Source organism: Gopherus flavomarginatus, chromosome 9, assembly GCF_025201925.1.
Source record: "Gopherus flavomarginatus isolate rGopFla2 chromosome 9, rGopFla2.mat.asm, whole genome shotgun sequence".
Taxonomy (NCBI): domain Eukaryota; kingdom Metazoa; phylum Chordata; order Testudines; family Testudinidae; genus Gopherus; species Gopherus flavomarginatus.
In genome coordinates this window covers 63,991,555-64,017,412 of record NC_066625.1, presented here as the reverse complement: position 1 = coordinate 64,017,412, position 25,858 = coordinate 63,991,555, and the positions used below count along the sequence as shown (strand labels likewise).

Sequence of the window (25,858 nt, the reverse complement as noted above, 5' to 3'; positions counted from 1 at the left end):
CGAGCAATCGATTTTAACCCGCCGATGCCGCGGGTTAGTCTGGACGAGGGCTGAGAGTACATCTACCCAGCAAGATGCAGTTCACAGCAGTGAGTCGCAGAGGTTAGGTCTACAGACTCAAGTTTTCAGGGCTAACACTACAAAACCAGAAATAGCTGTGTGGATGTTCAGGTTCTGGCTAGAGCGCAGGCTTTGAAGGTGGGCTTCAGAGCTCAGACAGAACCAGAGCCACAACATCAACACAGCTGCTTTTCACACCAAGGACAGGCTGTGAGACTTGCTGCTGCAGGCTGTCACTTGCTATGTAGATATACCCTTAGTGGTCACTCTCTTCTTTAAACACAAGCTCTAACATCTGCTGCATCTAAACAGAAAAGAAGGATCCTGAAATTGGAGGCCCAGGAATGATTTTCTGTATGAAATTCCTGGCCTATTTCTAAATTTCAGTCCATATTCTGTTGTAACGAGAAGAGCCAGCCAGTACATGCATCTCTTAGTAGTACCCAATCTTCCCTTTAAAATATCTCCTCCCACTGCTTGTCCAGGTGTTAAATAGAACCCTTAAAAATCTGAATTGAAACCTATTTCTTTTGTAGGCGTATTGATTCTTTACAATAAAAGCTCAATTATGTTGTTTCTCTTTGCTATTTAACCTCAGAACAAAGGTCTCTCACTAGCCGCAAGATCCTCTTTTACAATTGCCTTCCTACCTCTTCAGAATGAATTTCAACAGGCTGTGTTTTCTTGTGCATTTTTTCTTTGAACTGCTTTGCTTCCTTCATTTTGAGTTAGTTTAATATGAAACAGATTTGGTTCTCTTGTTTACTTAAAAGGCGTTAACTATAAATTAGTAATTCTTGAATGTGAGGCATCATCTGTGCTGCTGCCCCCTCAACCACAGTGCAGATGTGAAAGGGGGCCTGTTTCACTTTTCATTATTCCCCCTCCCTTGCAAATGCAGTACCACGATGCTCTCCCTCATTCTGAAGGCTATCATATTACACTAATGTACAGACACAGGGTTGTTTGGCTAGAATGTGTCCTTTTAACATTTAGGAACGGGACTCGGAGAGACAGAATGGCTTTGAATTCAGCATTCTGGATTATTTTTTCCACTTTCTTATGTCAGTTTGTACTGGATTTGTCACCATGGCACAGGACAGACATTTAATTTAAAAGTGACACCACTGATCATAAGTTGTTGACCTGTCTGTGGATCACAAAGGAAGTGGATGGGTCTGCTCTTGGGTGGCTCCATTACTTTCTTGCTGAGCGTTTCCAAAGGATGAATTTTAGGTAATTGTTCATCATCCCCAAGGACACACTTCACAGGGCTACCTCTTCTCTCATTATTTTGAGGTGTAGTACTTGAGCCTACTGGGAGAGTTAATAAGGTGGAATGTCCTACTGTGCTTTTAGTATCCTGAAGACCACCATATAAATTTCTGCCTCCTCCTGGTGTCAGTCAGTACAGTTAATTGCCTTACCTGGTCTCTCACTGAGATTTGAGCATGCATGAAGGCTTCCTGGTCAAAGCACGATTCCAGTAAGAGGGAAGGAATGCTAATAGGTTAGTGAGAAGCAGTAGGAAGATGTGGTAAAAAAAAAACCACATCCTTCCCTCTAATTGAGGATGTGTGACTGTCATTTACTACGAGTTTGCAATCTGTGGGTAATGATGAATGATCAACTGCTGTTAGATGATTATACAGCAGCAGTGACCAGGAGAACGCTGTTTATTCGTGGTACTTCAGTGGGAGTTCTGGGTGTTCAGTGCCTCTAAAAAAACAAAGGGTGTTAGAGGTCTCAAAAAATGGAAGCACCATAAATACTGAACACACTTGAAAGTTTTTGCCGTGGAGCACTGAACAAACTGAGAAGCAAACTGTGAAGACCAGAGTCTGATATGAGCAGAGAACATGGGCCTTTGGGCTGAGTGAAAGGAGCAGGAAAGAGTGAGCCAGTGGAGGCATATGATAGAACAGATTGGCACAGAATGACAGAGAAAAAAGATGGTTCTTCAGACAGTGGAATCATAAGGGAGTTCCGAAAACAAAGACAGAAATAGAACACAAGACTGCAGAGCCTAGAAACAGAAAACAAAACCCAAAGGGGAACATTCAGATACTCTCGCTTGGAAATATTTCCAGGGAAAGTGTGTAATAAATAGGGGATGATTTTACACACAAGCAAATGTAAATTGATTTGTTTACTCAAGGAAAAAAATTCAGGTCCTACAATGTTTGGCAAAGTTGTTTCATTTTACATTCCTTTAAGGTCCCAAGGTTTTCTGACACAACACTTTTCTTTGGCCTTCTATCCCTGATTAATTATGACATCGTCTGACTCACATTCAGTGATGACTGAAGTGAAAGACCTTTAACATTACATTAGTGTTGCTACTATTACTGCCAATAATCAGTGAATATTTAGCTCAAGGGCTACCTACGCTAGACCAAAAAAGTATGCGTTAGTCCAGTGCTGAATACGCTTTTTTGTTAAAACCACTATTGTTCATGTATCTTAATCTGCCTAGGTATTGCAGACTAGGGTTTCTTTTCTGTTTGATTGGTTACTTTTCTAACCATATTTAGGTTGCAAGTACAAATCTTCAAAAGTATGGTTAATTTGAGTTTATTTCTGCGTTAAGTGAAATCTGCCTTAACTAATTTATAGTAAACACACACACAGCTCTTGTACAGCACTTTTCATCTCTGGGTCTCAAATTGCCTTCCAAAGGACACAGTTAAGCATTATTGTCCCCATTTTACAGATGGAGAAACTGAAACAAAAAGTGAAGAAAAAAATCACATTTCCTGACTCAGAGAACATCATCCTGTCCTCTGAATCACACCTCCTCCCTCAGGTCAAAAGGGTGCAGGACAAAGGGCACAGATGTTTAAGTCTAGGGCATACTCATCTTCCTTGAGTTACCTGATCTGTCGGCATGCTTTAGATGTTCAGGTATTTCCTATGATCAGACTTTGCACCAGTTTCATTTCAGTTCAAAGCTGCTAATCTGATACTGAACAGAGGGACACCTTGCAGTATATTTTACATAAAGTAGTTGTACATGCTGTGTATCATATTCCAGAAGAAACTTAAATTAGGGCATGGCTGAAGATAATATCCCAACAATAAGATGATCTTGTTCTATAACTACACGAAGGCAAAAGACAAGCTGAAAGATACTGATGTGTGCAAAGTCTTCTTGGACAGGGAAATCCCAACAGAAGGAACCTATCTACAATATAACAGAGGCTCACTGTCTTTGGAAAACACTGTTAACATGAAACTATACCAGGAGTCAAAGGGGCAGAGGGTTCTTAGCTCCCAGGAACCTGTTTCTTCCATTAACACCTTATTAATGCCAGGCAGGTGTTTCCCAAAGCAATGCCTGGCATTAGCAAGTCGTTATGGGGAGAAACAATGGAGAGTTCATATTTCCAGCAGCCAAGGAAACATAACAGTGTATGCAGAAAGCACAGTCAGAGAACACATTCTACCATAATTAAATATATTTGAATTCTCTTTAGTTTTGTACACATTGGATTATTTTTGTTGCACATTTAGGAGCTCTACTTTTTTGCCGTAAATATAACCATTTCTAACAAAGTCTCCAACAGCAGCAAAATCTCAGTCAAAACAAGGTATGAAAACAGCAAGTGAGATCAAGTTGTTCTGCTTATTTTATAGCAAAGGAATCCTACTTTTTTATATCAAGAAAACAATGTACACCACAAAAATTCAAGTTTACAGCATGTTATGTTTGGTCATGGTGGACATTAATAAAACCCCAAAACAGACAATTTCCAAATGTTTCAATCAAGTCACTTTTATTTAATTCTTAAAAGCTATTCAATATATCAATAGTAACCTATTTCTCCACCTCCGGGATGCACATCTCTGTGTGTGGTCCGATCCTGACAAAAGCTACCAGTAACACATAGCTCTATGCTATTCTAGTTTTCAAGATAATGTAAATTATTGCATATTCCAAGACCAGCTTTTAGAATGAGGTCAAATACCTGTACACACACCCCATTAGATCTGCCCTTCCTCAAAAGCAAACAAAGTTCCAAACCTCAGACCCCTACTGTGTCTTTGTGGTTCCAATTAAACTCTGCAGACCTGATTGTGCCATTAAGGCACAAGCCTGTGTTTAGGATGGTGCAGAACTGCTGTGGCCCTACAGGGCATTCAAGAGCTATTGTACCTCAGGCACAAACCTTTACAAAAGCTCCCTGCATGTTGGAGAAAGCGCATCCACTGTGCCAACTCTTAAGATAGGATGAGAAGGAGCATGGAATAAGACAAGCAGATGGCCATGGTCAGCTAATTCATTTGACTGGCTTCAAATGGGGAATAAGCCCATTGGTCCACATGGTCTTCCCTCTTACACACTAATGCAAGGGACAACCACACATTATTATTGCTATTAGTCATGTTTATTATGGTAGTGCTATTAATCATGTTTATTATATTTAAAATGGAGCTCCATTGACCTGAGACTGTATATGCACAGTCTCTGCCCCAAGGCACTTTCAATCTATACAGATAAAACAGACACAGGGTAGGGGGAAAGGATATAAAGTCTGGCCCTTAATATTAGAAATGTAATAATCTTCTATACTGGAAGTGGAATAAGCAGTATATAATTAAGGTGAGATCCCTATGAGAAATAGGTTTTCCCACATGGGAATGACCTCTCTTAACCTTTCCAATGTCTACCTTCCACCACTTGTGAGTTATGAGAAAAGCCCTAACATCTGGAAACTGCACAGTTCCTACTGTTATGTTTTCTGGCTCTGATTTATATATATAATATTTAGAATTTCCTAATTTATATTTATGGCGTGGTCCATAGTTTTGCTAACTTGACACTGGCGTCTAGGTCGCCATGGGAGCTCCTTACCTAACCACACTTTTGTATGCTAGAGCTGCAGAAGAATGGACCATGTTTCATATGGCTGACTGAGTCTCTACCCTGTAAAGTTTGCTTGGATTTCAGTATTTGATATGTGCTTTCCTCAGTATAAATTATATCTTTGAAAAGTTGTAAAATAAAATGTCTACAGCTTGACTGAGGGTCCTTTCTTTACTAAATTAAAGCTACTTACTGACTGTATCATGGAACTGCTTTGATATTCACCAATTCAGATATTACAAGAAGTTACCTGGAGGGTGAAATATCAACAAGCACTCAAATGAGAAAATTAGACACCAAAAATGAGAAGAGAAAGGAGATAGCTTCTTCATATAATTTAGACAATTTACAAGAGCCTTTTAATTGCTGTCTAGCGCAACACCAGGGGAGAGAGATAATTTCTATCTCAATTCAGACTTCATGTGATGTCCTCTTGTAAAGTGCGCCACTTTGTGGCTACTAGTTTCTCTGCAAAATCAACTGCTTCGTCATTTGATTTACAGTTTTGGAATAATTATTTTGCTCTTTTCAAAACTTCATTGCTCCACTGTTCACATGCCCTCTCCCACTTATTCGTCATGAGTGGGAAATATCTACAGTACTGTAAATTGTCTAGAATTTAACATACAAAACTTCCACTAACAGTACAAAAATTAGATCAAAGTGATAGCCTGTACTATAAATTCTTTAAAATAAATCTTTCCTCAGATTTTCTTCCCTTAGTGGTTAAAAACCCTTCAGAATTCCATTTACACTCTTCTTTCATACTTTTAAAAGTCTTTGAAGCTCACCTTCCTGACTTTAAAAAAAACAAAAAAGGCTGATATTGATGTGAAGCTAAAGGGGTCTCCTGGCATTAGAATCAAATGACCCTTATGGCTAGAGGAGATGCTGCAGAAAGACAGATTTGTCCTTAATCCAGAGATATTTCAGTCATTGATACTTACTTTTATGGAGGTTTAGGACACCTGAGGGCAAGATATAGCAAAAAAGACAAATATTAAAGATTATATTGACAAACTATTTCCAGACCTGTATTTTGGTGTACACGTATTAGCAATGCACAGCTATTTGGCATTAGCCATATCAACAACTAACAACAATAGTGAAGCAAAGTTTAATGAAAAGACCATCCAAAAAGGTGAGATCTTCCCCAAAACTCACCAGGCAGTATCGTGTTCAAAGGCTGCAAATTATGCACGCACACACAAAACCCACAATATCAATAAATAAATAATAAAATTGGTTCTTGGGAGATTTCTGGTACTTCCTGCTTTCGGGTGGGAGGAAAAAAAGTATTAACAATCTTTCCTATTTTTTCCAGGGTCATTTTTAAATGACTAAAGTGCTTGTGAAAGAGGCTGGTTTAATTTGGAATTCAGAGTCCGGCCCAGGAAGCACATGATAATTGTGATGGATGTGGGGCAGCTCTGTAATAATTTGTTAATACTGTATGTGGTGTGGCTACTGGGATGTTAACTGCATGAATACAATGGTGTAGTTTAGCATTAGGCTGTTGGAAAAAACAACCAGGAAACAAACAGTAGATTGAGATAAACTACCTCCCCATAAAAACAATGCGGAGTCCTTTTGGCACCTTAGAGACTAACACATTTATTAGGCATAAGCTTTTGTGGGCTATAACCCACTTCATCAGACGCATGGAGCGGAAAATACAGAGGCAGGTATAAATATACAGCACATGAAAAGATGTGAGTTGCCTTACCAAGTAGGGGATCAGTGCTAATGAGACCAATTCAGTCGGGGTGGATGTGGCCCATTCCCAACAGTTGACAAGAAGGAGTGAATATCAACAGAGGGAAAACTATAACAACAATAAACACAGTAACGGACTCAAAAGTTGCCATTCAACAAAAAAACTTCAAAAACAGACTTCAACGAGAAACTGCAGAACTGGAATTAATTTGCAAACTGGACACCATCAAATTAGGCCTGAATAAAGACTGGGAGTGGCTGGGTCACTACCAAAAATAATTTAAGCAGTTATAAAAAGACACTTTGTCCAGAGGTCAGGAAGTTGATGCTGTTCTGAGAGTGACACACAGAGAAGGTGCAGGACATGTCTGAAGAGCCAAGACCAGCTGGGTCACCTCCATCAGCCTGGATGGTAGGGCTTTAGGTAAAACACAGGCATGCATATAGACACTGTTCTAAAATCTTTCCCTCCATCTCATGTTACGCTACATTTCTACTGTTAAGGTTAAATAATACTTTGGTTTAAGAAGGCTGCCTTGTCACTGAATTCACCACTGGTCTCAGATTCCAGACCATTGCTGGGGTAGCATGACTTATCCACAGGGTACTGTAGCCCAGAGCCCAGTCTAAGAGTTAGAGAAACCATATGGATTACACCCCAGAGAAGTAAAAGTATGAGACCTGACACCTGCAGCTAGCCCTGTAACTGTGACACTCATAAAATGGCAACAGTGATTTCAGAACAAGAAAGTCTCGCAGAATAAATATAACTCCTTCACACACCCCTCCCATAGAAAATATGGAGTCTGCTAAAAAAAATACACAATATTAGAGGTGGAAAAAAGCCTTAGATCAAGTTTGTCCCTGGACATACAAGATCATGTAGCCAGCACATCACTCTTCTGAAATGATCATTTCTGTCTTAATTGGAATTAGATGTGAAGAGTCCACAACAGAATTTAAAACAATTGGTGGCCTAAGTATTACTTCCCCCACCCCCTCAGCCCCATGATTATCTGATTACATGGGGCCCTTTAAATAAGAGTAGCTAGCCGATGTTTCACCTAATCAAATGGATTTTCAATAGAGTAGATATTGGGAGACAAAACTCCATGTTAAATGTATTTCAGTAAATCAACATTGATCTGGGCTGTAGCACACTTTTAATCCTGAATTGGCAAGAAATGTGTTACTCTGTAGGAATATGATTTTCACTGACATTGAACGATCATCTCTCTATTTGTAATTTGCTGTCTTTACAACCCATTCCTTTTTCTTACTCAAGTTTATGAATGCATTTTCCCCTATTTAGCTTCAACTATTACAAAAAGAAAAAAGGAAGCAAACAAACACAAAACACAGACCACAGATGTCATCAGAACAGATTGTGTTATTTGAAATAGGGATTTATTCCTGTTATACTAAAGAAACAAAGTGTCCAGAAGATGGTGATACAGACCATGTAAACTGGCTCTTCAGACAGTGTATTCAGCCATTCTTCTAACTTATTTTTCCATAAAATCCATAGCAGCACAAATTAGGAATAATTGCAGTGTATAACCATATTCTCAATAAACTTGATTATTTTGAGATACATTTTACTGTAGTCTGTGAGTGAGCAGATCCCAATACTACTAACAGCTGTTGTGTGGTATATTTTTGTAACAAAAAATAAATTTTTAAAGTTTAAACCAACCTATTTAGCCACAACAGGGGGCAGGGCTGCAGGTCAGTTTTTATTTCTTCCAAACCAGTTTGACCATCCCTACTTGTAAAAAAAAATCATTGGCATCTACAGACAAAATTAAGAGAATCATTTCATATGTTGCTAAGGGGAAAACTGCCAAGTAAATCATAATGGATAAGACTTGCTTACTAAAGTAAATATATGTGTTATTGAATATGCTGCTTCATGTTAATCAAGCTATGCAAGTAGCATCCACTCCAAAAATCATTAAAATTTTAAGACATTTTCCCAAACAGAACTCCGTGCATGTGTGTGCAGTGTCAGAGAGAAAGACGGGGTATACTTCTTTCAGAAAAAATAGCCTCTCTTTAGCACAAAAGACACAAATCTACTGGTTCCTTAATTTTCTTCATTCCTGTGATGTATCATTGTGTTCATTCTACAATCCATGGAGACTCATGCTACTGGTATTTACAGAGTGTTTAAAAGCACAAGGTGCTTTCCAAATATGTAAAGAATAAAACCCACAAACCAAGGAGACAGGCAATATTTCCTGCCTTAAAGATTCGCTTGTACAGAAGTTACTTTGATAAGAACTCCCTAAGGTGTGAGACAATTAGGTTAAGTAAAACTTGGCTCCCTCAATAATTTCAAATACAATGGGAAATGGTTCATGACTGAGACTGCATTGTTTTAAAATTTCTCATCACAAGAAGAGGTAAATTATTCTCAAGAGGCAAGGCAGGAAAGGAGAGACAGCTCATCTGATATGTAAGTTACAATATCATACACCAACTTTGTTTCAACACAGAAGGTGAAATCCACTGTCACTGATGTCAGTGGAGCCAGGATTTCACCCATATAGTGTCACTCTACCACGAACCTCATCCTGCAATCAGTGAAATCAATGGGAGTTTTTAACTGACTTCATGGGCAGCAGAACTGAGCTGTAAATGGGGCAGGTGCAGGGCTGGCTCCAGGAACCAGCCCAGCAAGCGGGTGCTTGGGGCGGCCAACGGAGGGGGGCGGCACATCAGCTCTTCAGTGGCAGGTCCCTCACTCCCTGTCAGAGGGAAGGACCAGCCACTGAAAACTGGAGCGGTGGCGGTAGAGCGACCGCAGCTTTTTTGTTTTGTTTTGTTTGCTGCTTGGGGCAGCAAAAACCCTGGAGCTGGCCCTGGGCAAGTGGGATATGGTAACTACAGTACCTGTAATAAACACTAGGTGACACTGTATACTAAGATTAGGGAAATATAATATAATATCCTTGAAAGATCCCCTTCAAATACCAAATCGGGGCTTTGAAACAATTAAAAATAGACAGGTTCTGAAGAATCTATCCAAGACAGGTCACACTAGCAGTTCAGTTTCAGACAGCAAACTGAGAATGCTGCATGTATCTACTAAGTTTGCTTTTACTAAAATACCACATCCTACTGCATTAAAAGGCACCTAGTAAACTGTGACACATCAGATACAAGGAGGGGTTTTTTGTTTGTTTGTTTTTAACTTTACACAATTTAGGAGTATTTACAGAAAATCTAAAGATATTTCCAGTCCCACTATTACTTTAATGACAACTATTTTTTGTGGTATTTATCTTCACTGAAAAAAAAAAAAAGAGAGCTAATATAAAGATTAGGAGCCATATCCTAAACTGCTGTAAATATGGCATTGCTTCACTGACATCAGTGAAATCACACTGATTTGCACCAGCTGTGGATCTGACTCCATTTAGATCAGACTCCATTGGCTGCACAAGTGATTTATGCCTGTGAATTCTAACAGTGTAATAGGAGTTCTATGTGCAACCCCCCTCATTTTATCAGGTAGTACAACACAGCCAGGCAGGAAACGTCTGAAAGATTCAGAAGTGGCCAAAAACACCCCAAACCCTCTTTACCCAGTGCTAATGCCATACAGCCTGATTCTGAGTGGTGCTGAGCATCTGCAATTCCCATCATAGTTTTCCATATGCCAGATTTATGAAAAAATAGCAACCTCTTGGTTAACTGTATTTAATTTCCTTTTGAGAATGTGTGTTGGGACCATCAAACAAAAATGCTATCTAACAGTAGTTAAATGCTTCCCCCTCTTAAAATTTACTCAAAGCTTTTTCTGAGCGGCACACGTGTAGCATTATAGTCATGGGCCACAAAAAGATGCTATAAACACTGAAGGCAAACTGCAGAAATTTCAGCATTAGGTAATACGTTTGGATTATTTCATTACTCCCCATTTTATTTTCCTTATTTCCATCAACCCCTCTGTATGCATGAAAGCAAACTGGTGCTGGAGATCTATATATCTGGACCACTGGGTCAACATTATGGTTTTTAAACTTTGGTATTTTATAGACATGACCCAGATGCCTTTTGAGTGATGAAAGCCTTATACTTTATTTAAATAAATAAAATACATTAAACAAAACTCTCAGTGCAAAACTATAAAAAAAATTTGACCCTAAAAATATAATGTATTCAAATATCTTAAGTCTACAAGGAGGTTGAGTTGGCTTTCACTCAGCCCAGTAAATGCAGAATTCAAATTTACTCTTTTCTCCAAAACTTCCATAGGGTATTACAAATAAAGCTAAAACCCACATTGCTCAATTTCCCATAAACGTGTGAAGTTGTTTAATTATGTTCACATAAACTTGCTCATTACTGATCCTAGATCTGATTGTCAAGGGATGGTCTAGAAATTAAAAGTTAAAAAACCACCACCAACAAAAAATCCATATAATCTCCACTACCAATGTCACTACTCACCAGTACTAGGATGAATATTTCATGAACAGCATCTTCAGCTACTTGCACAATGATGGAAGTGATATGTGACATATTTCTAGCTGAGGAAAACTTAATGAGATTGTCTGTAGTTTCTATTAGCACCACTCTTTAACCCCATGGCAGATTCATTGTTCCGCAACATACGAGGATAAATGTATTGCCTTTACTCCAGCACCTCTCACACAGATTATATTAATATTCTAGCATGCATTGTGCTGCAAATAGCAGTGTAACTAATCCTTTTGTCTCCTATGCACCATCCCTTTTTACATTTCTAGGAGACTATTGGATGCAGCTACTATTGTGTGTTTAGTTCAGCCAAAGATAGGAGTAGATACACATACTATGCTGTCTCAAGGATACTTTACTTTTTTTTTCTTGGTTTTGATTTTAGTTTCCTTTTAATTTAAAATTGAAGTCATTCACACTGAAATTATAAGGTTGCTCTTTGTGCACAAAAAACATAGCTGAATTATCATTATAATGAATACAACCTTTTAAGTGATAGGTCTTGCACCACTATTACTCTTAGGGTGGAATCCTGCAATTCTCCCACTCACAGCACAAGTCCAGTGGCTACAACACCCCCGTTCACCAACCATGAGTCCTTATATGGCTCAGCTGGGTTTGGTTTGGCATTTGCAAGAGACATCCCTATGGGAGCTGTGACCAGTAAATGCAACAATTTAGAATAGTTTCACCAAAACAAAGTATTATTTATTTATCCATAGAAACAAAGCATTCAGACAAAAAGGTTTTAACAACAAGAAAGCCACATACGCCTTACCTAAAGCTTATGTAGATCTAACTTATCACAGACACCCCTGTTTCTGGCAATGAAGGGTCAATCTTTAAGACCAGCAATCAATGCCTTCTTCTGTCTTTTCAGCTTTAGGGCTGAGGTTTTTAAACCCCCCAAAGTTCAATGTTTCATCTTCCCTGATTGGATTTTCCCTGGCCCCACTTTGGAGCTACCAGCCAGCCTGTTGATCAGAACATGGCAGGGGTAAAACTTCAAAGATTCGACACTGTATTATTTGTTAATTACCAGCCCTTGGATTATCTGAAGCCATTGGCTTTGGTTCCTGCCAATGTGCAAAACCATCTAAGAATGAAGGAAATTATCCTCTACTTCTTGTTTAGCAAGCAAAATGATAACTATAAAGCAAGCAAGCAGAGGATCATATAATAGACATAAATTATATTACAGCTACCCCTCTCCCATATTCTTGATAATACACATGTAAGAATCGCTTCCCAATTAAATAGAAATGCTTCTGCACAGCCAAGCAAAAAGATATAGAGCTGATGGGGGGAACAAAATTAAGGATGTAGAGGGAAGGTTACCAAAAAAGATCATATGGATGTTTTTTTTTCATAAAATTAAAGCAAATCTTCACTTTTAAATGAAGCCATGAATCAAGTATCCATATCTAATGCATGGCACAGGATTGAAACATGAACTCTGCCAGTTGGAACTTTGCTTGTAAAGATATGTTTTGAATGGCTGGAGAAAACAGAACTAGAACATGAGGAAGTGTGTTGATGATTTCCCTTGCTAGCAAAAGGAAAGGCCATGAGGTACAGTATGAACTGTTTATCCCCTGAAAACTTGGATGTGCAAATATTTGTTTTAATCACTGTAATCTCTTGCTTGTCAGCAGCTGATAACAATGCATAAACATTTTGGAGGAACACACTGAGGTCAGGGGAGTTACTCCAGATTTACAATGGTGTAAGTAGGAGCAGAAGTTATCCTCAAATCTTTCCAAGATTGTTAGTTAAACTTTAAAAACCTGTGAACCTTTTTGTTTGACTTTAAAGGAGGAACATTTCTAATGGGAAACACTAAAGTCAAAGAGAAAGCTGTCAAAATTAAAGATCAGTTTCCAACTTCCTGGGTTTTATTTGTTTTTAAGTTCTTTCCTCTTCACCCCCATAAGATCTTTCTTACAACTAAGGGCAAGTTTTTGAACAACTGCCTTTCAGTAACCTGTGGTTAAAGTGACTGACCCAATAAAAAATGTAATTTAATACATTCCTCCTGCTGTCAACATCAGGAAACACACTGTTCTAGTTACTCTCCCATCTTACTATTAGAAGTCAAGTTGAAATGGCTCATCTCAAGATAGAATGCAGTGAAACTTACCTCCATACTGCTGTTCATCTGACACACAAGTCTGCTTGCATCTTGTGTTAGGGTTTTTGTTCACTAAAGTCCAATTGCAAAGAGGCTAAGAGCCAGATTCTGCCTCCATTATTCATGCTGAGTACTATCTTAGTCCGTTATTTCATGGTTAATAAGGTGGACAAATCCAATCCTAAATTAGTAACTATATTACACCAAAACATCGGGGTGAATTATGCCAATATTAGTGAATATTAGGTTGCACATGTTTCCATTTGATTCCAATGGGAGCCCTGTTCACCTATCCAAAGGCAGAATCTGGCCCACTGTGTGCCAGAACTACAAATGAAAAATGATTTTTGCCACAGTTCCATAAAGAAGCTAATTACTCACTCTCTGAAGGCTTTTCTAGTCAGCTGGCTCAGTGCAGTTCTGAATTTGACAATTTGCATCCCATTATCAAAACCCTGACATATACCATCCACCCAAAGGGTGGTATGTGCAGTCAAATACAGTAATGATCCCTAAGGATCCCATTCAGCTGTGCAGTTTTATTGGCAAGATTTCTTTGTACCTTTCAGCTCCATTCAGAAGCAGTTTCCTGCAATGCAACCCATTTCTGTTTGAAGACAGAAGCTTTAATCTTGTGCTGAAAATGTCCAGCTCCTCCGGGCACCAATGCTTGTTGGGTCACATCTGGAGTACCCATGACAGGTAATGTGATAGCAAGGGTTTGTTCCCACCTATTCCTTCACTGCTATGCCTAGGAATATTACACTAATATTAGACAAGCTTGACTTGTTTGCTTACTCGATAAGGAAAGGGCAAGATCCTACAAATGTTATTTTTAATGCACTGACCCAAGACATTGTCTGGGTATACCGCAAGGAGGACAGGAGACTTGTTATGGGTTTTAATCAGGCCACAACTTTATTATATAGATGTCTGGGACTACCCGGCAGATAAAGTGTACAGTGCAGGCAAATCCATGCTTATTCAAATCAAATCCGGGGCTTTCACCAGCTCCACTTTGTTTCCATCCAGGTCCCTCAGCTGACCAATGGCTTGGACCTTACCATCCACCAGCCTTGTAAAAGGGTTAAGGAGTGCTATGAGAACCTGAACCAAAACTTTTTTAATTTTATGCATCTTCATCTTCCCATCCAGAACCACTGACAAGAAGTGCAAAAAATACTATATGAAAAACTGTGCTTGCAGTATTTCTGTCTTAACAAGGAGTGCCAGAAAGGTTGCATCAAAAGCCTGTTCTCATGAGAAATCTTGCTCAATTTTGCAGGCCCAAGTGATTAGGACAGAGCAGGTGAGAACCCTGACTTTTTGAGGTTCACTTATCATTACTGCAACTAGCAACAAAATCATTGGGATAAAAAACAAGAACAACAACAAAAAAAAGGTGGAATAAGATGGTGCAAAAATAGTGAAGAGTAAGAAAGATGTATCAAAGTAGAAAATATCAAACAGAGAAGAAATGCAAGTTATACAATCTAAGCTTTTTAACTAGTGAAATGGAGAATAATGAGATAATTGCACACCAAATTAAGCTAACTGATACATGTGATCAGTTATGACATGAGTTATTAACATCCCGTAGTTACAGCAAAACTGCACAAGATTTTGTAGCAAGCACTGTGCAGTATACAGTAGTTTCATTGAAAATAACGGTAACTATAAACTACCCCATCATATAATAATTATGCAAACTACTCATGTTACCATGCTGGTTAAAGAAGGCTAACAGCCAGTATTGAGTTACTGACCTCACAGTGTTTGCAAAAGAAGGTCCGAGCAGATGAGGCTAAGAAATGCATTTACCAAAGAAGGAAGAAGTAATTCTGAAGGGAATCAGAATCATGTCAGAACAGGTGGTCAAGAAATTAAAGTATGGACAAAACTCCAGGAGCAGACAGAATAATCCCAGAAGTCTGAAGAAAGTAACAAGAAAAAAAGTGGGATTTCATTAGTGAGTATAGTTAAACTAGGAATAGTTTAAAATAGGTTCTCTTTTCTAAAACTTGCATTTTCAGGATCAGTTTAATATTCAAAGAACCTGGTTATAGTTTCTGGCTTGCTTGCTGGGGAGCGCACCCTCCTCTGAATACACTAAAAAGAGTGACCAAATTTCTAAATACTTATCCTCTTTCTAGTGCTTCTCTTATGTAGAACTTGGTATGAAAACTTTTCCATACAAGAACAGCATTATGCACAATTTCAAAAGGGGAGAAGTCACATTTGTCCAATAATTAAATAGGTTTTAAAATTTAATTTTTTTCAAACCAAAAAAGCTGTAACCATATCTCCAAATGCACATGCAGAGTGCAGAAAAGCAGGCCCAATTTAAGCCAGATACCCTAAATGCACACACAAACTGAGCTAAGGATGCATATATAAAACATCATACATTGAGTATTAATCAAAAATTGAGCTCCACAAATGGAAAGCACTATGGAAATGCAAATTGTTGTATCAACTTAATAATTCCTGTGTACAAACTAACATGATAGGAGCTGTTAGAGTTTATCAAGTGTAAGTGTTTTTAAGTCACCTTAATTCACATACATGATAAACTAATTATTGTGTCAGCTTCTAAATACCTGCATGACAGATTTCCCCGTCTTTTTTTTTTTTTTAAGATCCTATAATGTTACAGTTCTGATTTAAAACCACAAAGGAAGGATTCAACATTAAGTAAAAACATTTAACTTATTTGATGTAATCTAGCAAGCAGAACATATTCTGCCCTTTTGATACACTAACACCACATATTAAATCTAGGAGAAGATTTTTTTTTCTGTCCAAGCAGAAATGTTACACATTGCAGTTATTACAATTACACTGTTGAATGCATTAGATTTATTAACCCATAATAGGAAACCTTTACTGAAGCTATACATTCGTGCATACACGATATGGATAATTTCAACATCCGAGTGCCTGATTGTCCCTATGAATCAAGTATATTAATGTCTAAATAACCTAAATTGTACCTGCAAACAATTGAGCCCCTTCCCCTGCCCACTTGGAGACACTATTCATGTCCTTAGCTTATCTTACCTTCTTACCCTACTCTGATGTGGAGAGAACCAACACAGAGTATAGAGGTGTAAAGTGCTTTTAGGGCCTTTAGCACCTATAGAAGTGGGCAGAATTGGTTTCATTTAAGTTCTTTTGGGAATGATACGCTATGCCAATTCATTGAACATTACTGAAAGAAGGAGCTTTAAAAATAAATACAGATGTGACCAGCATAATAGTAAGTAACAAAGCACAAGAATCCCAGGTAGTATCCATTTCATATTCACACTATTGATTTGGAACACGTATTAGGTTTTTGACATCTCATCCAGAGGTTTGGAAATTAACAAACTGCATATGAACTTCATGATGGCAAAATTCTGAACAATATTTCTCATTAGGCTCTTGAGAAGCCATCATTCCTTTTTACCCTAGATTTCCAAATATAGACACATCATCCTATATTCTGTATTTGCAGAAAGCATCAGGAAAACAGGACTGCTGGTTCAATAAAAAGTCCATATCTCAATTCTGCTATTGGCCACCAATCAGAATGGTAATTTTAAAAAAATTCTGGCTCCTTATGAATCAGTTTTAAATCAAGGGACCTTTACTGATAAGCAACTTCACACATATCTATCATCTACAAAGAAAACTCAAATCTAAGACTGCCCGTACTGCTAAAAATACAAATATAGACATATGCATGGCATTGTCCAGATGTGTACAAGTATGAGGAATAAAGGGTTCTAATTTATATGAGATTTCTTCTGGCAAAGCAACAACTACATTTGTCCTTTTTCATATTTGGATTCATACGTCACATTTCACCCCACCTGTTAAAACTTTCCAATGTTTCTTCTGCCCACTGATACTGGAAATGTCAAACATTGAATGCCACTTCTTTGCAATTATTAGGTTTCTTTTCTAAACCCCTTCTCATATACCAGAGACTCGAAAAACAAGCTTTCTTTTGCAAATTCAACAGATAAGAGTTTTTTATATATTTTTCTTATCTTATTGCATCAGAGGTTTTAAATAAACATAAACATCACATTTTGCATAAGAGTGCTATCTATCATCTCACAGAAGCTGCAGGACATTTACCATTTATGATGAGAATCCATACAGCAGATTGTGTAAAGTCAACACAGTACCTCATTTGGATTCCAAAGAAATGACTGTATATCCAACATACAATAATTTATGTTCTACCAACAGAACAGTAGATAACCAATAAAGAGAATAATTTGCATCTCTTAACTGCGCATATGGGCTGATAGGAAAAATTACAGTGTTGCTGGTTAAATGACTTTAACATTTAATTGAATAAAATTGAACCACTAAGTCTTACCATCTGTTTCAGCTGAGAAAAAAGAGAGATATCTATATTCCAAAGCTAAAGCAAAGTTGCTTTCTTACTATTTATTTTCAATTCCATTGTTTAGCTTAAAAATTACTGGGGAGTTTAATCTGACATAGGGATAAACACCTCTTTTGCAAGAAGCTAAATATTCACTGAAGTTCACTGAAAGCCATCTTAATTCTGGTCAGAAACTTCCACACAACCTTTCAAAATTCTCTCAGTCTCTATTTTTACAGGTTTACATATAATTAAAGTATGGTAAGGGCACATATTTTTTCTATCTATGAAAAATATACAGTACATGTAAGTTAACAAGACACCAAACTTTCACAAATCAGATTGCCTAAATTATTATTAGAACTCGCATAACACGTAAGAGACTCCCCAAGATGAATTGCTAAAGTTCACATATAAAGATTCTGGACTTACCTTGCATTGTCCAGACACACAGACTGAAGTTCCATTTTGATCACATGGCGTGCCGTCTATTACTTTTTCAGCTTGTCTCACATAGAACCGGTAGCCTATTGCTCGGCAGTTCAGTTCACACTTCTGACTTCCCTTCACTAAAGAAAGAAAAACGTATAAGTTCCTGCTACTAAGTCTACAGATGTGGTTTAAAAAAGAAATTAAATATTAAGCTGAGACCTTCTCCCTGATTTGGAGAGGATAAAAACCAAGTAGGCAAGTAGTCTATAAATTTCCTATCTATATCAAACAAATATTAGATAGGAAAATATAATTTTTAACCTCAAGATTTTGGAGAATTCTACAGAAGATTTTTTAAAACAACAGAATAGCTTTTCCAAACACCAGCCTTATAAACCCCTGGCCTTCACTCCAAGTAGTTTGAACGTAAGACTGTAGCTGAGAGAGAGAGACCCAGAAAGAGAGGAACACACACATATTATACAACTAACATGATAAATGCCTAACTTCATGGCTCTGTCACCTGGTATTGATTGTTGCTTTCCTTGCCTGTTCCTATTCCTTTGTCTACATGTTTTCTCTTCGGATTAGAAGTCCTTCAGAGCAGAGACTGTCTTCCCTTTTGTCAGTCAGTGAAACTTGGGAGATATAAAATTAAATAACTAAAACAACAATGGGCCCTAACGAAGAAACGTCAGCGTAGAATGAAAAACTAAAAATTGGATATTTTGGTTGAACAAAACTCTCCTCTAAGATCCTGACACCTCTAACACCATGACACAGCAAAACACTTATGTACATGCTTAACTTTAAGCGCATGAGTAGTTCCATGTTCAATTCATGTGCATAAAGTGTTTTGCTGAATTGGAGCATAAACCAGACCTTAAATCAAAACAGGAAATACAAAATATACTCCAGTACAATTGGGCCACAGCTTATAGGCACGCTTCAGAGGCTCATCTGTGATTCTAAAGTCCCAGAGATGGATGATAATAAAGAAAGAAAAAGAAAAAAAAAGGGAGAAAGCGCAGATTCCAGCTTAAATCACATCTAAAGAAGAAAGTGCCTGGAAGTCAATTGCTTAGGATCAGTAACAGATCATTCTTAGTAGCTGCCTCTGAGCTTGAAATTCATCCCCTATGATGGCCAGAGAAACCCTGCTATTGATGAACTTCAGGTCACATTGAAGTCTTCTCTGCTCAATCAAAATACAACACATAGTCAGTTTATTTATTATTACAGCAGGTGAGTTCCCGTTGAGAGTTAGGACACTGTCAATTGTTTGAGTCGGTTTTAGTGACCAATATTTTTGTATGTTTTTGATTCTGTTGGAAAGTGCGTAACTAGTCAAATACTTTAATAAATAAAAGCTGCACTAATAACATATTTGCAGAGCAAACTGGCTATTTAGGAAATGAAAGCAGGAAGAGTTGTCACCATTACAGAGGTGCATTTGAGGTGGACTGGTAAGAAGGTTATAAAGTGTATTAATAAGGGACGTCCGTGGGAAGGCACAACAGATTATATTAAGGCTGACGGCAATCTGTACATACAAATGAGAGAACATGACTATGTAAGGGTTACAATATATCAGCAGATAACATCTGTGCATGTGCTAGAGGCGTAATAAAAGGGATACAGGACTCAGAGAGAAAGAAATCTGATATCTTCAACTCCATCCTCATCCCTCTATTCCCGGTATCAAGCAGAGTGCCCCAAGGGTTGGTCCTGGGGCCAGTTTTGTTCAATATCTTCATTAATGATCTAGAGGATGATGTGGACTGCACCCTCAGCAAGTTTGCAGATGATACTAAATTGTGAGGAGTGGTAGATGGGATAGAGAGGGTAGATGGAGGGTAGGGATGGGATACAGAGACAAATTAGACTAATTTCTAGACTAATTAGAAGATTGGGCCAAAAGAAATCTGATGAGGTTCAACAAGGAAAAGTTCAGAGTCCTGCACTTGGGATGGAAGAATCTCATGTACTCCTACAGACTAGGGACCAAATGTCCAGGCAGCAGTTCTGCAGAAAAGGACCTAGGGGTTACACTGGATGAGAAGCTGGATATGAGTCAACAGTGTGCCCTTGTTGCCAAGAAGGCTAAAGGCATTTTGGGCTCTATAAGTAGGGGCACTGCCAGCAAATGGAGGGATGTGACCATTCCCCTCTATTCAACGTTGGTGGGGCTTCATCTGGAGTACTGTGTCCAGTTTTGGGCCCCACACTACAAGAAGGATATGGAAAAATTGGAAACAGTCCAGAGGGTGGCAACAAAAATGATTGAGAGGCTGGAAAACATGACTTATGAGGAGAGGCTGACGGAAATGGGATTGTTTAGTCTGCAGAAGAGGGGGGATTTGATAGCTTTTTTCAACTACCTGAAAAGGGGTTCCAAAGAGGATGGATCTAGACTGTCCTCAGTAGTACCAGATCACAAAACAAGGAGTAATGGTCTCAAGTTGCAGTGGGGGAGGTTTAAGTTAGATATTAGGAAAAACTTTTTCACTATGAGAGTGGCAAAGCACTGAAATGGGTTACCTAGGGAGGTGGTGGAATCTTCTTCCTTAGAGGTATTAAGGTCAGGCTTGACAAAACTCTGGCTGGGATGATTTAGTTGGGGAATGGTCCTGCTTTGAGCAGGGGTTGGACTAGATGACCTCCTGAGGTCCCTTCCAACCCTGATATTCTATAATTCTATGAACTCTTAACACTATGCATGAACAAAAATATTTGTTTAAAAAAATCCATGCAAAAAATTGTGCAACTAACAGGACATTTTCTAAACATTATAGTTTAATTACCCAGGGCCAAGCTGCCCTCCACTGTGGCAAAACCCATTGGGACCTGAGGGAGTTTTCTCCAATTCCATTGAGGTAGGTGTGAATGGGTTGTCAACACAAACAAAATAAACAGGGGCTCTAGCTTCCAAAGAGAGTAGATCACTAGAGACACAAGGACTTCCAGGAAGAAGCTTTGTGTCTTCATACTGATCCTAGGTAGCCCACCACAACCTCTGTGACAGTATAGATTCGGCATTAGTAGTCATCCCTAGAATCAGTTCCCCATCTCTTATCTTTTGCGTGATTCCCTGAGGTCTTTGAGGGCACAAAGCTGGTTATCCACCCACCCTTCCCCACTTAAAACCTAGACCCCAGGCTTTTATTGCATCCCAGCCCATCATCTAGCCTTCATCTGTAAGTGGTCTTTCTAGACTGTAAATCCTTCAGTGCAAGACCATGTGTTCTTCCAGTCTGCAAAGGCACCTGGCACACTGTTGGTGCCATACCAGCAAGAGAAATATTTCCATATAGTATGTTTTTCCCTTCATGATCAAACATCAGCAGTTCAAGTACTGAAGAACAGCTGAGCAGTGCAGCAGACTGTCCTATTACGTTCGGTATTATATGCCCTAAATTTTTGCTTGTTTATTACAAGTGTTCAGCTTAGCCTCATATTCTAAATTCTTTCTAAAACAGTCGTATAAACTCCTGTCTATTAGCATAAACCCGTCTCTAGAAAACTTCTTTTTGGCAGAAAGAAAATGTCTGTGGACACTTCTTTAAAACAATCCTCCAGATATCAATATTTCCTTTCTTGCAAATGCAACCAACATAAAGTGTTTTATTACCGCAACTACTTTCAGTAAAGCTACTGTACCACCTTAATGTCAGGGATCAGGCTCTCCACATATCAAAATACAATAATCCTTAAATAAGAATTGATTTCAAAGCATGGGAAATACTCAGAGGGTGCCATCTGGCCTTCTCAACAAGAGAGCAAAAAGTCTCCATGGTCATAATGTATATTAATTTATCCCCAAGTTCAGTGGCAAAGAAACGGGAAGAAGAGAATATTCATTCTGCTATATAAGGATGAAAAACATATGGACCAAAGTTAATGTCATTTAAATGAAAGAGAATCTATCCACCACACTTTTAAAGGTATAGTGTTATAAAGGGGTAAATTGCTCATAATGCTCACACAGCAGATTAAATACACAATTCCTGTAGGAAATGGATGGCTCATTGATTTAGAAATAAGCTAAAAAGTCTTCCATCTTTAAGTCACCAGTTCAAATCTACCCTTAGGTGAAAGTGACAAAGTCATCACCATTTCATGGCTGTTCAGTGGTCTGCATGTATTGAGTTAATTATCTTAGTTCAGTCCAATTGTCCATATTGCAACTGGCACTTGCATTACTGATACCTCTGGATGACCCTGTTATTCCTACTAGTAGATTCTCAAAAATGTGGCTGAGATATGCTTGAGGGCCAGATGAAGCAAGTTTTCCATGCTTCTTCCTTATTAGTCTGTGGTTAAACACAGGACTTCAGCACTTTCTATAAGGAATACACTACTTTTAAATAATGCATACTACAACCACCACTAGGATGTCTGGGTATTATGGCCCTGTTGTGTGCTTAGCTAGATTGGGGCCTATGGGCTTCATCCAGTGCAACATTCCCTGAAGTCTGCTTCAAAAAACAAATAACATTTGATCTGCAAAGTACTTGAACTTCCTATTCTGTTTCAAAGTGCTCAATTTTCCACTCTCCAGGCAGAGCAGGGGCATGGGGAAGAAGGAGAAGGGCAGCACATATCATTTTGGTAAAGTTCTTGGACTCTTATGGAAGAGTTTGTGACACATGCTGTTCCTGCTACATATTTAACTGCCCTTTTGAGAACAAGCCAGTTGTAAATCCAACACAAGCCCTGCTGCATTTTTCTTGGGCCACAATGCAGGGTAGGAAGCTGTAATGACATAGACAGGTTCTGAATTTAAGATGAAAAGACAATGTGACCATATACGAGATAACAGAGTTCCTTTCTCTATGGGACAGGAGCTCCCAGGGGCTGGTTCGCATTCTGATGAATTGTTAAAAGGTAGTTTTAATTCATTTACCTTTTTTTGTTATTAGATCCTCTGAGTTCCTCTCAATTTATTAGGTGAGATGAAGTCCCATTTGTGTGACTACCATATATAGTTTGAGAAACCCTGATTTATAGCTTTCACTTCACAGCATTAAATTAATGATGGAAAAAAATTGCAAGGGCTCTGAAAGCACTTGAGTTCATTAAGCCTATAAATTGGGGGTGGGGGAGACCACTAAAGTCAAGAATTTTTTTTGTTTTGCAAATCCAGTAACATTTAGCTTTCTTTAAAAAGCTAAATGTTATATGGCATTAAACTAAACACTGAGCAGACTATTTCTGTGTGAAGGACTGATCATGCAAAGGTGCTGAGAGCCTCCTTATCTCAATGGATATTGAGGGCATTCAGCAACTCAGGTGAGCACTTCACTGGAGTTGACCTCAACCTGCAGAAGTACAGTTCCCAGGAGACCTGTGCTGAGATGAACTGTACTGTAAAGAGTATAATTTTTTTTTTGGAGGAAACATTTATGTATGTTGTTTAAAAAAGTGAATTTGGTGCCCATGAAAGATGCCAGGATGACAGCTCTAGCCTATGAACATGTTAATGTATCCAGAGCAGGTTTGGTGCCAAGCAAGCTTATTTCACACTGGCCTACCAATATCCCTAAGCTGTAGAATCCACTTGAATGGCTAAGATTTTTCATTTCCTTGTCCATTCAATCCTTTGCTTCTCTGCTGGCAACAAGGGATTCAATTAATGCCAACTAAGATTCCAGCGAATAGAGAGAAAACTATTAGGGAACCTATTCCTTTCCTACTCTCATGTTGTGGATGCCTACCCATGAAGAAGTGGGTTAAGATAGGTTATTACACACAGATTGCTAACCATTCTTCAAAGGACAGCAGCTTTGGTCACCATTAATTGGGACTGGCTTTGAACTAGCATCCCCAACTGAAAGGCACCATTAGTTCATTAACTACTGCCAACATCATCCAGTCCCCCAAGGTAAAAACATTCATTAAAAGTGGAAATCAGGGTGGGGATATGAGCAATAATATTGGACACACTAAGATAATGTTTCCCAAACTTGGGACGCCACTTCTGCAGGGAAAGCCCCTGGCAGGCTGGGCCGGTTTATTTACCTGCCGCGTCCACAGGTTTGGTCGATCATGGCTCCCACTGGCCGCGGTTCGCTGCTCCAAGCCAATGGGAACTGCTGGAAGTGGTGCGGGCCGAGGGACATACTGGCCACTGCTTCCAGCAGCTCCCATTGGCCTGGAGCAGTGAACCGCGGCCAGTGGGAGCCGCGATCGGCCGGACCTGCGGACGCGGCAGGTAAACAAACTGGCCCAGCCCGTCAGGGGCTTTCCCTAAACAAGCAGTGTCCCAAGTTTGGGAAACACTGCACTAAGAAATTAAAGGGCCACCTGTTTGGTATATTTTAATTCTTCTATTGAAATACTGTTTGTTCTTTTCCCCTTAGAACATAACTTAAGAACATAAGAACAGCCGTACTGGGTCAGACCAAAGGTCCATTCTCGCCCAGTATCTGTCTACCGACAATGGCCAATGCCAGGTGCCCCAGAGGGAGTGAACCTAACAGGCAACGATCAAGTGATCTCTCTCCTGCCATCCATCTCCATCCTCTGATGAACAGAGGCTAGGGACACCATTCTTTACCCATCCTGGCTAATAGCCATTTATGGACTTAGTCACCATGAATTTATCCAGTTCCCTTTTAAACATTGTTATAGTCCTAGCCTTCACAACCTCCTCAGGTAAGGAGTTCCACAAGTTGACTGTGCGCTGTGTGAAGAAGAACTTCCTTTTATTTGTTTTAAACCTGCTGCCTATTAATTTCATTTGGTGACCCCTAGTTCTTGTATTACGGGAATAAGTAAATAACTTTTCCTTATCCACTTTTTCAACATCACTCATGATTTTATATACCTCTATCATATCCCCCCTTAGTCTCCTCTTTTCCAAGCTGAAGAGTCCTAGCCTCTTTAATCTTTCCTCATATGGGACCCTCTCCAAACCCCTAAACATTTTAGTTGCCCTTTTCTGAACCTTTTCTAGTGCTAGAATATCTTTTTTGAAATGAGGAGACCACATCTGTACACAGTATTCGAGATGTGGGCGTATCATGGATTTATATAAGGGCAATAATATATTCTCTGTCTTATTCTCTATCCCCTTTTTAATGATTCCTAACATCCTGTTTGCTTTTTTGACCACCTCTGCACACTGCGTGGACATCTTCAGAGAACTATCCACTATGACTCCAAGACCTTTTTCCTGACTCATTGTAGCTAAATTAGCCCCCCCATCATATTGTATGTATAGTTGGGGTTATTTTTTCCAATGTGCATTACTTTACATTTATCCACATTATATTTCATTTGCCATTTTATTGCCCATACACTTAGTTTTGTAAGATCTTTTTGAAGTTCTTCACAATCTGCTTTGGTCTTAACTATCTTGAGCAGTTTAGTATCATCTGCAAACTTTGCCACCTCACCGTTTACCCCTTTCTCCAGATCATTTATGAATAAATTGAATAGGATTGGTCCTAGGACTGACCCTTGGGGAACACCACTAGTTACCCCTCTCCATTCTGAGAATTTACCATTAATTCCTACCCTTTGTTCCCTGTCTTTTAACCAGTTCTCAATCCGTGAAAGGACTTTCCCCTTTTATCCCATGACAGCTTAATTTACCTAAGAGCCTTTGGTGAGGAACCTTGTCAAAGGCTTTCTAGAAATCTAAGTACACTATGTCCACTGGATCCCCCTTGTCCACATGTTTGTTAACCCCTTCAAAGAACTCTAATAGATTAGTAAGACACGATTTCCCTTTACAGAAACCATGTTGACTATTACTCAACAGTTTATGTTTTTC

At 38.8% G+C, this 25,858-nt stretch overlaps 1 protein-coding gene across 1 annotated transcript in view; it reads right to left on the bottom strand.

Annotated features, from left to right (window-relative positions):
• Positions 1-25,858, bottom strand: part of THSD4 (thrombospondin type 1 domain containing 4) — a 654,719-nt gene that overhangs the window by 390,030 nt on the left and 238,831 nt on the right. Inside the window, exon 7 of the mRNA XM_050967929.1 lies at positions 18,079-18,215. Within this exon, the coding sequence (XP_050823886.1) occupies positions 18,079-18,215 (137 nt within the window). The remainder of the gene's footprint in view (positions 1-18,078; positions 18,216-25,858) is intronic.